This window comes from Micropterus dolomieu, linkage group LG03 (genome assembly GCF_021292245.1).
Source record: "Micropterus dolomieu isolate WLL.071019.BEF.003 ecotype Adirondacks linkage group LG03, ASM2129224v1, whole genome shotgun sequence".
Taxonomy (NCBI): domain Eukaryota; kingdom Metazoa; phylum Chordata; class Actinopteri; order Centrarchiformes; family Centrarchidae; genus Micropterus; species Micropterus dolomieu.
This window is the reverse complement of record NC_060152.1, coordinates 682,748-696,692: the sequence shown is the minus strand read 5'-3', so window position 1 is coordinate 696,692 and position 13,945 is coordinate 682,748. Positions and strand designations below refer to the sequence as shown.

General features: G+C 39.7%; 1 protein-coding gene across 1 annotated transcript in view; it reads left to right on the top strand.

Moving 5' to 3' along the window:
* LOC123967985 (importin subunit alpha-6) overlaps positions 1-9,656 on the top strand; it is a 13,186-nt gene extending 3,530 nt beyond the window's left edge. The window contains exons 6-10 of the mRNA XM_046044423.1: positions 1,774-1,852; positions 1,968-2,093; positions 2,178-2,305; positions 3,166-3,344; positions 7,653-9,656. Of these exons, the coding sequence (XP_045900379.1) occupies positions 1,774-1,852; positions 1,968-2,093; positions 2,178-2,305; positions 3,166-3,344; positions 7,653-7,840 (700 nt within the window). The 3' untranslated portion in view covers positions 7,841-9,656. The remainder of the gene's footprint in view (positions 1-1,773; positions 1,853-1,967; positions 2,094-2,177; positions 2,306-3,165; positions 3,345-7,652) is intronic.
* Positions 9,657-13,945: the final 4,289 nt, after the last annotated feature.

The window sequence follows — 13,945 nt, the reverse complement described above, 5'->3', positions numbered from 1 at the left end:
ATGCATTTTACTGAAACTCATTGTTTGAATACAATGGCTGACTTTCTGAAATTCAATTCAAGTGCTGGCACAACTGAGTAACAGGAACACACACACACACACACACACACACACACACACACACACACACACACACGTTTACAACAACTACGCTCGTCAAGAAGGCTACGTAGTGCAAAAAAAACCTAGTGAGTAAAAAGCCAAAACACCTGTTTAATAAGCATAAACACGCAAAACTCAATGTTTGAACTGGACTGAGCTGTTCTAAACTTCACTCAGTATGTTGATGTCAGAAATGTGATTTATTTTACTGACATTTTAGATATGTTTCCAGTGAGATATTAGTGACTTTGCTCCTGTAAATCCTGTTGCTGCTCTCGCAACATTTAGTTAATAAAAATAATATATTATTTTTAGTGCTGGGCAATGATAAAAACTTTTAATCGCATTATGCGTAATATTGAATTCTAAAGTAGTGTGTTGCGCAATTTCATTTAAATGTACTGCTATATACACAAAAGTGTAATAATATGTGGTTTGCAAACACTTTAAACAAATAAGATGCTTTTTACCAGCAGTATTCCCTTTACACAGTAGCAATAAAATATTTCTTGTAAATCTCAACTTAAACATTAATGTAATCAAATCAAATATTAAACCAAAGCTATTTGCCACTGCCAGGGCATTACCTTTTATCTAGCTTGTTAAAACAAGTTCCCATCAGAATCCAGTTTGTTTTTTTTCCTGAACAGGTATCAGCATCAGGTATCTTTTATCAGGGAGCAGCAGAAACAGTCTGTTCAGTAGGGTTGGGATGATGTCTACAAAACTACATTGAAACATCAGGATGGAATGAGGGGGAGGGGGGGGTGTTCACTCGCACAGACTTCACTCGGTTAAAAACTTGAAATGACGTTACAAGTCGCGGTGGATATTTTACAAGCACAGACCAGGTAACGTTGAAGCAACATTGAACACAGGGTGCAGATGTTGGTTTGGGCTGTTTGACTTGTTTGATAAGCTGCGTCACTAACAAGCGAGCGGCTCACCTGCTGCCATGATAAATATGGAAACAAGATGACAGTGTAGTCTGCTGAAGCCTCCCTCCACTGCCCCTCCTGTGACCCAGGGTTTGACTGGATGTGTATTCAGAGCCAGTGAGCAACGGACTTTCAAACTAATAATAATAAAATAAAAACTGCCTTAACGTGCCCAGCCTTAATTATTTTTTAAAATAATATATGCAATTATTTAGTAATAAATAGGACTGAAAAGAGCATCAATAAAGAACTTAACCTATAAGGATTACCAATACAAGTGATAAAAAATCCTAATGATACTCATCCCAATCCGGCCCAATTGAATTTGTAATTGATGGTTGTGGTTGTGGTGGTGGTTTATTTAGGGTCCGACCACGAACCGTGGAGGTCCCTATTGATTTTTCTTCTTCTGCAAAGTAAGCTCATTTTTGGCAGCCATTTATGGGATATTCACCAGGTTGAAATATACCTGAATTTCTCTCTTTAAGTGTTCATCTAATCAGAAACCAGTATTCTTTTGTGGCCAGTCTTGAAGTGAAGTTGTTGGTGTCCATTTATTTCTAAGGTTCTCAGTGGAAATCCCCCGACCTAAATTCCTTTATACTTGAACGTCTTTACTTGAATAGTTTCAGCGTGAAAACTAGTTTGGCATGAAAACTCCAACAACATTCTTACCATCAGTAGCTTTTGCTGTATCTCAACACTGAATGCTTTTTTGTGTTTATTTTCCTAGGCACAGTGACTATAAGGTTGTTTCTCCTGCTTTACGTGCAGTGGGCAACATTGTAACAGGAGATGACATCCAGACTCAGGTAGAGGCTCACTGCTCACAGTGGACACTGATTCCCTCATTTCACATCTTCATGGATTGAGTTGTACAGTGTAAATGTTGCCACCTGAAGTTTGCTTGAATGTTTGTCATCTCAGGTAATCTTGAACTGTTCAGCACTACCATGTTTACTCCACCTCCTCAGCAGTCCCAAGGAGTCCATCAAGAAGGAGGCGTGCTGGACTGTGTCCAACATCACAGCAGGAAACAGAGCTCAGATTCAGGTAAAGGCTGCTTCACCTGGGTCTAGTGTGTTGTCTGAAGAAGGCTTGCTGTTCTGTGTAGTTGACAATATTTCTTCCTGTCAGAATGTGATTGATGCCAACATCTTCCCAGTACTGATTGAGATCCTTCAGAAGGCAGAGTTCCGCACGAGGAAGGAGGCAGCGTGGGCTATTACTAACGCCACCTCTGGAGGCACTCCTGCTCAGATAAGGCATGTTCTACAGACTTCAACCCTCTGGTTCTCTACGGCACACTGAAGGCTGGAGAGCAAAGAGAATGTGACAACTCCCTTATGGAGAACTGGGAACATTATCAGGGATTGTAGAATGCAGCACACTTTTTAAACAGTTTGTATTGCTTTTATCTTTGGTACATGAAAGTACATTGTTTTACATTGTGATACTTTTCTTGTTGCTTACAATACATGTAATATCAGTGGCATAAGATATAAAGAGACATGACTAGGAAGAATACCCATGCAACATATAATATTGATTACTATAAGGAGACAACATTCAAACAGCAGGTATATCAGTCAGTGTTAAATACCCATAAAACTTCACATTTAACTAACGCAGGTCTTAATTAGACTCACTCTCTCAGTCCAGTTTGCTTTATATAAGGTTTCATTTAAACAATGTTGCCAAAGCAGTTTCAAAATCAAAAGTTTATATTTAAATATGACATAACAAGATTAAGGCAATCAAAACCATTCAGTTTATCAGTTATAAATTACATAAACAAAAATAACAAACGCAGACAAGAAGCTTTGCTGTGTGTCCTTCTCCTAGGATAATTCTTAATTTGTTAAATTCAGGTTCTTTAAAATCTGATATTAATAGATTTAATTTCTCAAAACTTTGCTCTCTCATGCTATTTTTTTTTATCACAGTTCAGCAGAAAATGTGTCTCCACCTCACTTGTTGTACAGTGCTCACAGACTATATTCTTTAGGTAACCAGGACTTTTTATGTCTTCCTTTTTCAGTTGCAAGGGTCACTGAGTCTCGCTCTCGCTCTCAGAAAAAAATTTAATACTTTATTTGATTAACCTGTTTCTTTGTATGAACAGATATCTGGTGTCTCTGAATGCCATCAAACCCATGTGTGACCTGCTGACAGTGATGGACTCAAAGATCGTGCAGGTGTCTCTGAATGGTCTGGAGAACATCCTCAGACTGGGAGAACAGGAGGCCAAACAAAACGGAACAGGCATCAACCCGTACTGTGCTCTCATTGAGGAGGCATACGGTACGGCTCTGCAACACATCACACAACTAATGCCTGGTGCACACTAGAGCATTTCCAAATTTTAAATATGTGGGATAGCAAATATGCAACACGTTGGTGACTCTTCCTGATCAGCTCTTTGCACTTTTCATATAGAGCAGGTCTAGACTGTACTCGTTGTAATATTATGTACCATATATGTTATATTAATATTATGTTGATTGTTGGGTACACATTCGATTTTTAATATTGAGATTCAAATATTCTGTTGTGTTTTTTTGGCACGCCTGACCTCTGCTCACAGAAGTAAAGGTAACCCTCCAGTTCACATCAAAGGGAAAACTAAATGAAGCACTCAGCAGTGTAGGAGCACTTTAAAATGAGTGGCGGTAGATGATAGTGGCTGTGTGGCAGTTAGGGTGTTTGTTCATTTTAAACAGTCCCGGCTAAACCATTCCCGTATTCTGCTCTGGACCTGCTCGTCTCAGCCTCTCACACACTGGACTCTCAGCTACGGTTCCCACCTGCACAGCAGACCAGAAACCTGGTTTCTGTGCAAAGTCAACACAGAGATGTTAACGCCACTGTCCGAGAATAAAAAAAAAAATCAAAGCAAGTGTCTCGACTTTAGAACTAACGTTACCGTTTTGCACATTCATTTATAAAAGAAGTATTCAGAGCGTTTACAAAACACAAAACGATGATTAATGCCACTCTCTCCTGCCCAGTGAATGTATCACTGGCAGCAGCTGCCGGAGTTTCTTTCTACAGGCTAAGTTTCACGTTGCAGTGCTGCTTTAGCAACTGCTTCATGTTCATATAACTGTGGGAAGCTAAAATTGTAATCGGGATCAATATTCGATTAATTGTGCAGCCCTACGCTTGGCAGGTGTTAATTTCCAGCCCTGCACATAATGCATTCATTTTTTGATGGAAATAATTAAACATAATCTAACAGCTGATTGTTTACTAATTATCATGTTTTTTTAAGTTCTTTAATCATGAAGAAAAATGTGTTTCAAGAAATACGATTTATTTTCTATCCTGCAATCTAAAACGGATATCACTTATCATTTGTTATAAGCGGTGTGACAAGATCTCGACGAGCATAATGGAGGCTGATATTAGCATAGAAAATGTTAGCGTATCGTGGTGACCGACGCATGTGCCTGCGTTACACACAACTCCCAGTCAGTACAGGTTATATCTATGGCGGTATTTCAAACCAAACTCACCTGTGGAAGAGGCCCTGTCCGTCCCAAGCGTCAGCCAGTGCGCTGCTTGCTAGGGAGGTGGTGTTGTTGAATCGCTAAAATTGTCTATTTGACACTGGGTTTTATTTTCGTTAGGCAACATTTGTATTGAAACTGAATGTTTTTTTTCTGTTTGCCAGAAGAGGAGTTTTTGTTGAGAGAAGGACTCATTCATTGGTGGTTGAACTGTGGTTTTTGTACTGAGCACTGACTATATAATGACCTGTGGTAAACTTTGTGTTTCTTGTTGTCTGTAGGCAGAGGTGTAAAGTAACGAAGTACAAATACTTTGCTACTGTACTGTGGGTTTTTTATCAGATTTGTACTTTACTTGAGTATTTCAAATTGTTGCAACTTTTACTTTCTACATTTCTAAGCCAAATAACGACTTTTTACTGCGATACATTCTGCACGAGACCTCGTTACTCAACAAAAAAGAAAGGAAACAAAAGCCTGCAGCGCACCCGAGTGGTGAAAATATACAACTAACAATGTCGCCTCTGCGCCGAGCTAATGTGACACCGGCATGCGCAGTGATATTAATCAAGTCGCGTAGTGCCGGAGGTCCCTGTCTCACTCTCGTGTCAAAGGTGGAAGCGAGTGTTAATGTTTACAACTTTGATGAGAGGATGAAGTGGGACAATCCCTCTGGGCATAAGAAGAGGAAAAACTTAATGACAGCAGCACAACAGTCAGGTAAACTTGTTCTCTCCTCTCAAAGTCTGATGTCGGCAGTCATGTTAGGTTAATGTGCAGCTGCAGAGCATCTCTCTACTCTCCCAGCTGAGCAGTACAGCTATTGGGCTGTCTGTCTTGGTTGCTTGCCAGACTTTGTCGGTCCAATGTTAGTGAAAAACATCTTTTTATTAAGTTTAATAAACTGCAGCACAGAAAGATAACAGGGTGAATGTGCACGCATAGGTCCAGACGACACACGGATGTGATGACACTCATCAGGCGCACGTCATTTTTAAACAAGACATTATCTCTCTCTCAGTCAAGGTTCACTTAAAACTCTGGATGCAAGATGGAAAGCAGTGGATTGACTATTAATTAATATAACGTTGATTAGAGGGGCATACTGGGTAATATGGATGCACATAGTGCTGGACAATAAAACAATAATTATCGCAATAATAACAATATAACAAATGTTCAGTAAATATTCAATAAATGTTTAATTTTATCCACTTGAATCATACGCGAATTAGGACTTAATTTTTTATTAAGATGATTTTGAGGAAAAAGGGCTGAAAAACAGCTTTTACTTAATTTTACTCATGCATATGTATTGAAAAAGATTTTATCATAATTGTTTTGAATGTTCTAAGATTTGTGAAGTGATCCACTTTTTGGCATCAAGTGTTGACCATAAAGAAAAGTTTAAACCACAATTAACCATCAGGTTTCTTCAACTTTCACTCAGGGGCAAAAATCAGCCTTTAAACTCGAAAGAAATAACAATTTGATACTTATCGTGATAATTACTGATATCGAAAGATATGAAACTTTTTATTGTGATAACATTTTTGGCCGTATCGTCCAGCCCTAGATGCACATCTGTCAGTAAATAACAAGCATCACATATTCAGTGAAGACATAGTATACAAACTATTTTATATTTGAAAATGTATTAAAGGAATCTGAGGGAGCCAGTTTGAATGGAGCTGATAACGAGAATATCTTGCCAAGCAGATGTCTTTAGCAAGTCCCAAAGCAGCCTCAGCCAGAGGTGCACAGCCAGCATCAGATACAAGCAGCTCAGACCCTAATGGAACAGTTGCTGCTCCACCAAATGACCAGCAGATTGGCCCCCAGTTATAACAGACTTTATGAAGATTGAGTTAGTGTGCATTCAAACCAGCACTGGACTTTTCTTGAAGAGGTTTCCATTCAGGCTTCTTACAGAGACAGACTGTTTTAATGATGATTTTAGTGAGAGCACTGTGGTGTCAGGTGTGACTGTTCAGCAATGGCAAATTGTTCATATGGCTCACAAGTTGAAAACATTTCACTGCATGAGCAGAGCATTAATGCAGGCTGACACCCTGCATAGTAGTGTAAGAAGTATCCACCTTTTCTCTTGCGACTCAGTTTTCCTTATTGTGATTCACTGTAACTTATGATGCTGTATTAAAAATCTGTCTTCAGAGAATTTAAAAATATAGGTTGCTCTTTGTAAGATCAATAGATCTGAATGTGTAGTACTTTTTACTTTTGAAACTTAAGTACTTTTTAAAACCAGCTAGTTTTTAACTTTTACTTAAGTAACATTTTAGTGTGGTATCTGTACTTACTTACTTAATTATGATAATTGAGTACTTTACATACACGTAATCTTTTGTGCAAATATAGAGAACATTTTATGACATTATTTACATTAAATTGTGCCTAAATGAGCTATGAGTTATTTCTTTATTTAGCGCATACATTTCAGAAGTGGCTGATACAGTTTCTGAGTGGGGGGGAAAAAACTTAAAGTATATGTGAAAAGTATTAATCGCCGTGGATCTGAGACGGTACTCGGGTGTAGACAAACCGAATTAAAGCATGTGGTCAAAGTGCTCAAGCCCCTCTACAGCGTGCCTTCATGTGTGCAGGTCGGAGTCTTTTGATGGAGCATTACTGACATTTGTGCCGTTTCTTTTATCGTATTGACAGGAGGCCAGTATTTGAGTGCCTTAAGTGGTGTAGTAATGATGAACGTTTACATTTTTCAAATTAAATGACAAATGTTATTTTCCAGGACTTAAAGTTCTCTGGTGCTGTGCCGGAATTCCGGCGCGAGGTGTTTTTGTATTTGATTGTCTGCAGAAAGAAAGGGGACTGGCACTTCATAGCGAAGTGGACCCTTATTGGCTATTGTAGGCTGTGAACAGGGCATGGAAGTTTCTATTTGGTCAATTATAAGGTATCACTCAAAAAGTCAATGTTTAGACGCACCTGGCAATAAAACACTGATAATCTACTATAAACGATAGAAATGATCTGATTCTAATAAGTGATGAAATATGCATTGTGTAAAGTTTTGTATAGAAATGGAATGACTTGTGTATGTGTGGCTGCACTCCTTCAGGCCTGGACAAGATTGAGTTCCTGCAGAGCCATGAGAATCAGGAGATCTACCAGAAGGCCTTCGACCTGATCGAACACTACTTCGGTGTGGAGGAGGAAGACGCCAGCCTGGCTCCTCCAGTGGACCAGAGTCAAGGCCAGTTTGTCTTCCAGCAACAAGAAGGACCCATGGACGGTTTCCAGCTTTAATGCCACCTGACCTCCACAGCCCCTTCTTCTCCTGTGCCTCTGACGGCAGCCTACTGTCCTTCAAACTTATCTGGCACACCACCATGATCAGTTCGTTTTTGCTGGGTCACCTCCACCAGCCCCCATACTTGTATTATGTGCTCACAACAACACCTGCTCTGGAGAGACAGATTTATGAATATGGTGATGAAATGTAAGAGCAAATTTGGCTGATTGGTGCTGTTAGGAGTGCTCCGTCTATCCCACACATAAGATGTCCATGCCATGGAAAGCTAACTCATGTTAAAGAAAGAATTCTCTATTTCTCTTTAACGCTACACAGTATGACGTTCCTTTGACTTGATATTGTGATATTATTTTCATCATTCTAAATTATGTTTAGAACTGCAACTCGTGGCTCCAAATCAGCATCCAGATCCCTTTTTCAATGTGAAACTACCTCTTTAATCTTCAGAAAGAAACCAGAAGCAAGGAAAAGCCCTAAATGAACAGATGAAGCATCAGGCAGATTTTATTTCTTGATTTCTTGGCTAAAATCCGATCTTAAAATCCCCTGATGTTCAGATGGGTGGTCTATTGGCTGGCCTGTCAGAAGTCTGAAGGCAGGTAGTGGATGTAAATACAGTGCTTCTGTACATCCTGATGTTGCCATACAGTCTGAACAGCTGCACGTGCTGTCTCTTTCTCCTCCCCTGCTGATTTAAAAAGTGTCTTGGCGATCACCTGGAGACTCCGGTTCTTTTATTTATTTGTCTTCTGAGAGCTGAGGAGCTCTTCTCTCCTCCACCCTCAGCTATGACTGAAGGTAACTCATTCCTGGATTATGTAACTGAGTTAGTTTGTCTAACAGTGTTGGCTGTTCTTGTGCTGTTCACTTGCTTATTTTAAATGTTCTTTATTTCAGAAAGCAGTATCAGAACATGAAGCAGTGTGTGAAAAAACTTAAATGGGATTTTTGTTCTGTTTACTAATTTGTCACTCTGAGCTAGTAAGGTAATTTATCTTAAATTATTTTTTCTGCCTGCAGTCATTTCCTTTATGTGACGGGATTAGTCGACTGACTGGGAGGGTTTGTATATTATATATACATGTATGAAAGTGTAAAAGTATTTAAGCGGCTGTGGGATGGTGTGATATGCAATTATATTTTTCTGGCATAAATGCAGTTGTAGTATTTCCAGTCCATCACTGCTTTGTGCACCCGTGACAGTTCCTGTTTATTGTGAGGAGGTTGGTCTCCTGTGAGGTTTTGTCTCCCACCCTTTTTTTTTTTATTTTTCACCTTCCAATTTTGTGGTTGAAGTCTAAAGATGGAAGCACAGTGGGGGATTTTCCTGCTTTTGGCTCGACCCCTAAAGCGTGATTTTGACAGTCTTCAATACGTACACATTTACTGTACAGTGACATTAATTGATGGAGAACCGAACATGAAATCAATCTATATTTACGTGAAATGGAAAATATTTGTAATGCAGAAACTACATCAAGCACATTCAATCGTGTATAGTTTTGTAATATTTCTGGATTGTATATCATATTTTTTAGGTTTTGTTAATGTTTTTGTTTTCTCCTGTTTGGGAATAATTTGCTGTGTACTTGTGGCTCTTAGTAGAAATTGCGAACTCCAGCAGCCTGTGTACTCCAGTGAATTACTGTATGCAGCCACAATTCCTTACACTGACTAGATCACAGAGGTCTGACAATGAGGTGAGTCAGGCTGTCTGCAATGATGCTCTTCTGTGTGGGGATGCACACTCATATCGTGTAACAAAAATTAATAAATTGTTCTGTTGGAGACAAACCATACCCACATGCATTACTGTTGCATTGTCTTTTCTTTACAAAAGATCTTATACTGATGGACTGTCACATTTACTCTTGAATTGCATTGACTGAAAATGTGTACGTTTACTCAGAAATCCTGCTCGAGCACAATTGACAATCCATTTTATACTAATTGCCATACTTCAATACCTTTCAGAGGTTAATATTACATTTTACTCCATTACCTTTATTACAAGTGTTGTCCCCATCTAGGGATGGCTTCAGTCAGTGAGAGATGGTGAAAGCATCAAAGACAGCCAGTGACTCGGGTATTAATTTTTTTAAGTAGTGTAATCCAGAGACTTTCAGAAAGTTTTGAAAATAAATCTTAAAACACCTTGTGTCTACCACCCGGTGTTTGAAGGTGCAGTTGAAGGAGCAAATCGGACTGGCTGAAACACAACTGTCATGGGTTGATGTTCTGCACTGATGTACATGAGGGATCTGCCACTCAAAATCACAGGACTCTCCTGCTGTGACATGTATGCCCCACACATGATTGACACCCTTTTCCCAGAGCAAGACTACCCTTACAGCTCCTGAGGATGAAATGTTAGCATGAAGCTTATCTTTCCTAATGTAAAAGCTGCCCCACATCAGAACAGCTCCACAACTTTGAGCCAGGGGATGGGTTGTGGTAAAAGACTTAAGGAGCAAACTTGGCAGTTGTCACCGACCTTGCCCGTCAGGAACATTCAAGGTGCTCCTAACCGCTCCAACTGCAGTTAAGGTTACAGGGATAGACATCTATATCAGTAAATGCTTCCACTGGAAGCCTAACCTGTGGGACTTCAAGGAGGAATCCTGCCGTGTAATCACGGCCACCATTTTTTTCATTGGCATCACAATCGTCCTCTGATATACTACCAACAGCACCATCGCAGGCCTGAAGTAGTGGCACAGAAGAGGACCATTGATGCTGAACTGTTAACAATGGAGCAACTGAAGAGACAATAAGAAAAATATAAGGAAAACTAATGAATGGAAGCCGTAGGGGTTTGATTCTGACACTGAAAGACTCGGATCACCCAGAAAGAAACATTTGGCTAGACGCACACACACTCACATTTTTCTGTTTCTGCACTTTTATAAAGTGCACAGCATAAATGAGTACACCCTCCTATCCATTTCTCACTGAATATGAGACCATTTTGCTGCATTTTTACAAAACAGGTTATTAAACACTTATTTTTTAATAAGATAAGAATGTGGTCACCGAACATCTTTAGGATAGGAAAAATAATACATTTCATTCAAATGAGGTGCTGCAAAAGTGATTACCCCCTAGAACAAATTCTACTAAATCTTGTATTTTGTATGGCTTCCTTGATTTTTAAGAGCAGCACTATGTCTTCCAGACAGTGAATAAACAAGTTGACGACAAACGTTCTTAGCAAGGTGTTACCTTCTGTGGCCTGGACGTCTCAGCAAGCTTCCACAAGTCCATCCTTTTTGAATTTTTGTATCACATTTGTGACAGTATTTAAACTTATTAGCATTGTTTTACTAATTTACTTATAACCTTGACAGTTGACAAGTGTGTGGCACTCACTTGATAAACATGCTAAAGATCATTCAAGTTAGTGCCAATGGTCTTTTGGCAAAGTTTAACACTTTCTCACCCTATTTTTGTTAATCATGCTGAGATTGCCAAACCAGCAGATCATTGCAAAAGTTAAAACTGACTCAGTAAAAGATGAATGAAACATTTTCCAAAGCGATCTGTCAATGTAAAAACCCTTCAACTTCCTCAAGAAGTTGAGGGTTGGCCTTTTTACAGATGGAGTCAGTGTTGGCATCAAAAGTTAATTTATCATCCAGGAAGGTACCTATATTGACTTACTTTCTCTCCAGCTCTGCCACTGATAAAAGTTGCAGCTGCATCCAAGCCTTACATCACCGAGTGCAATGCAAAGCGTCGGATGCAGCGGTATAAAACACGCCGCCACAGGACACTAGAGCCGTGGAGACGTGTTCTCTGGAGTGACGAATCCTGCTTCTCTGTCTGGCAATCCGATGGACGAGTCTGGGTTTGGCGGTTGCCAGGAGAACGGTACTTGCCTGACTGCATTGTGCCAAGTGTAAAGTTTGGTGGAGGGGGGTTATGGTGTGGGGCTGTTTTGTTTATACAAAGGCATACTACAACATTGACAAAGGAAACAAGTTAATTCTCTCTGTGATTATGGACCTTCGCCTAACTGCCTGCCAGCAATAATTTCTGACCCATGACCAGATTAAGGTGCTTTGATAGCGGCAAAAAATAAAAAAGATTAAAAAGAGTCTGTAGACACACTTCTGAAATAGCCGTCAGGAAACAAGCAAAGGAATCTCCTCTGCCTGGAGATACTGAGGAAATGAAAAGGTAGGTTGATGGATCAAACGCTGGAACACACTGCTGCATGCTTTATTGTGAGCATGTGAAACAGTCGCTTCAATTTGTTGAAAGGGGGGGGGGGGGGAATTCTCCTGCCATGGGATTGAACATGTAACCTTCTAGGTGACAGTCTTGCACTTTACTGACTGAGCTAACTGAACATCGTGGACTGTGGTCTTCCAACGTTGGACAGTCCTCAGCATTATCCTTTACGACTACCAAAGGACTCTGTTCAGTTCAGATCAGATTTCCTTTGTATTATTTTGTTTTGTTGTTTTTTGGACGTAGTTTCCGCTTGTTGGTTAAACTTTTTTTTCTCTATTTATTGTTTCAGACTGTAGCCTTACTCATGAAAGGCAACACTTGACTTGCCCACTCATACTCCAGCTTCTGTTGGTAGGGGGAGGGGTGTACTGCATTACCTGAGTCTTTATATGAAACGGGTGCCATTTGGGTCCGCAATGTTTGATGAGATGCATTAAATGGATGTTACAAAAAATTTCCCAAAGTGTGTTTCCAGAGCTTAAAGATATTAATTCAAGTGTTGTTGTTGTTAGCATAACATATAAAAAAAATACTATTACTAACATACTATTTTTAATAGTTTTTTCTTAGTACATGGCCTTTTTCACATGTCCGTACTGACCAACAAGACATTTGCATCTAAAATATCGCCAAATAAGTTTAATATTTTTTTCAAACCATAATTACTTTCAGGATTCTATTTGTGTCCCTGTTTATATAAAATATACATAGATTTAAAAAAAAAAACATTATTTTTTTTGTAAATATTTCATGATTTTTGGGTGTCCCTTAGTTTGACTTACCACTCTGTCACGCTCATGGCGGTAAGCCACAGTTGAAACAGTGAAGCCGACCAAAGCCTGCATGGAAGGCTCCATGTAGGCCCAAAAATGACATTGAAACCCTGTGACATCCCGTCACACATGAGAGGAACCAGGGATTGAACCACCGCGCGTCCAATTAACAGGCAACCGCTCTACCTCCTGGTGCCAACAGGAAGTAGCCCTGTAGTAGTATTTTACTGGTCCAAAACTGGCTTCACCGCTCTCCATTCAAATCAGCGGGGTGGCTTCATCCAGTAATAACTGGTTTTGTCCATAAATATGTACTGTTGCTTTAAATATAATCTCAAAGAGGAAGTGACATCATTTCAGGTTTTGGAGCCAAAAAGAACAAAGGCAGGCAAGTACAGACACACTTTTACATTGCTTATTTGTTGATTTTTCATGTTAAACAGGGTCAGTCAAGCTCAAAACAACCACCCTGTCACGCAAAATAGATGGGGAAAACTGTACTATTTCAAAGTGAAGACATGTATGCTAGGTCAGGAAGTTGACCTCATGGAGAACTGCAGCCATTTTAGGAAGAATGTGACGGGGCGGTTCTACTTCCCGTTATAATGATTGTAATTGATTAAAGTGCAGCCTACATCAGTGGATGGGTTAAAATGTCTGTTTTGAGTAGGAGTATTTTCTGTTAACCCTGTTTGGTTCACTCACTCGCTCTCTGTGTTTAAACAATAATGTTAAATTCCATAACATTTGAAGATAGATATGTCTCCATCATGGCTCCATTAAGTGCTGCTGAGTCGGGATGCTGATTCTGAAAGGAGGCAAAAATATCTAAAGAGTTAATGTCAGAGATGGAGACGGGACGTAGAGCAAGGGAAAAAGAGTAAGATTAGTGATCTTAGATTAGAGAGGGAAACGTCAGCTGCGTAAAAGGTGGAGGAAGCAGAACAAGAAGAGAAAAGAGAGAGGCAGAGGCTAGGAAGCACAGTCTGGATACCCATTCAGTCACAGTCACAACAGCAGTCAGGATCAGCAAGGTCAGGGTAATATGCAGTTAGGACTGAAAATGGACACGTATAGAATAAGAAGCAG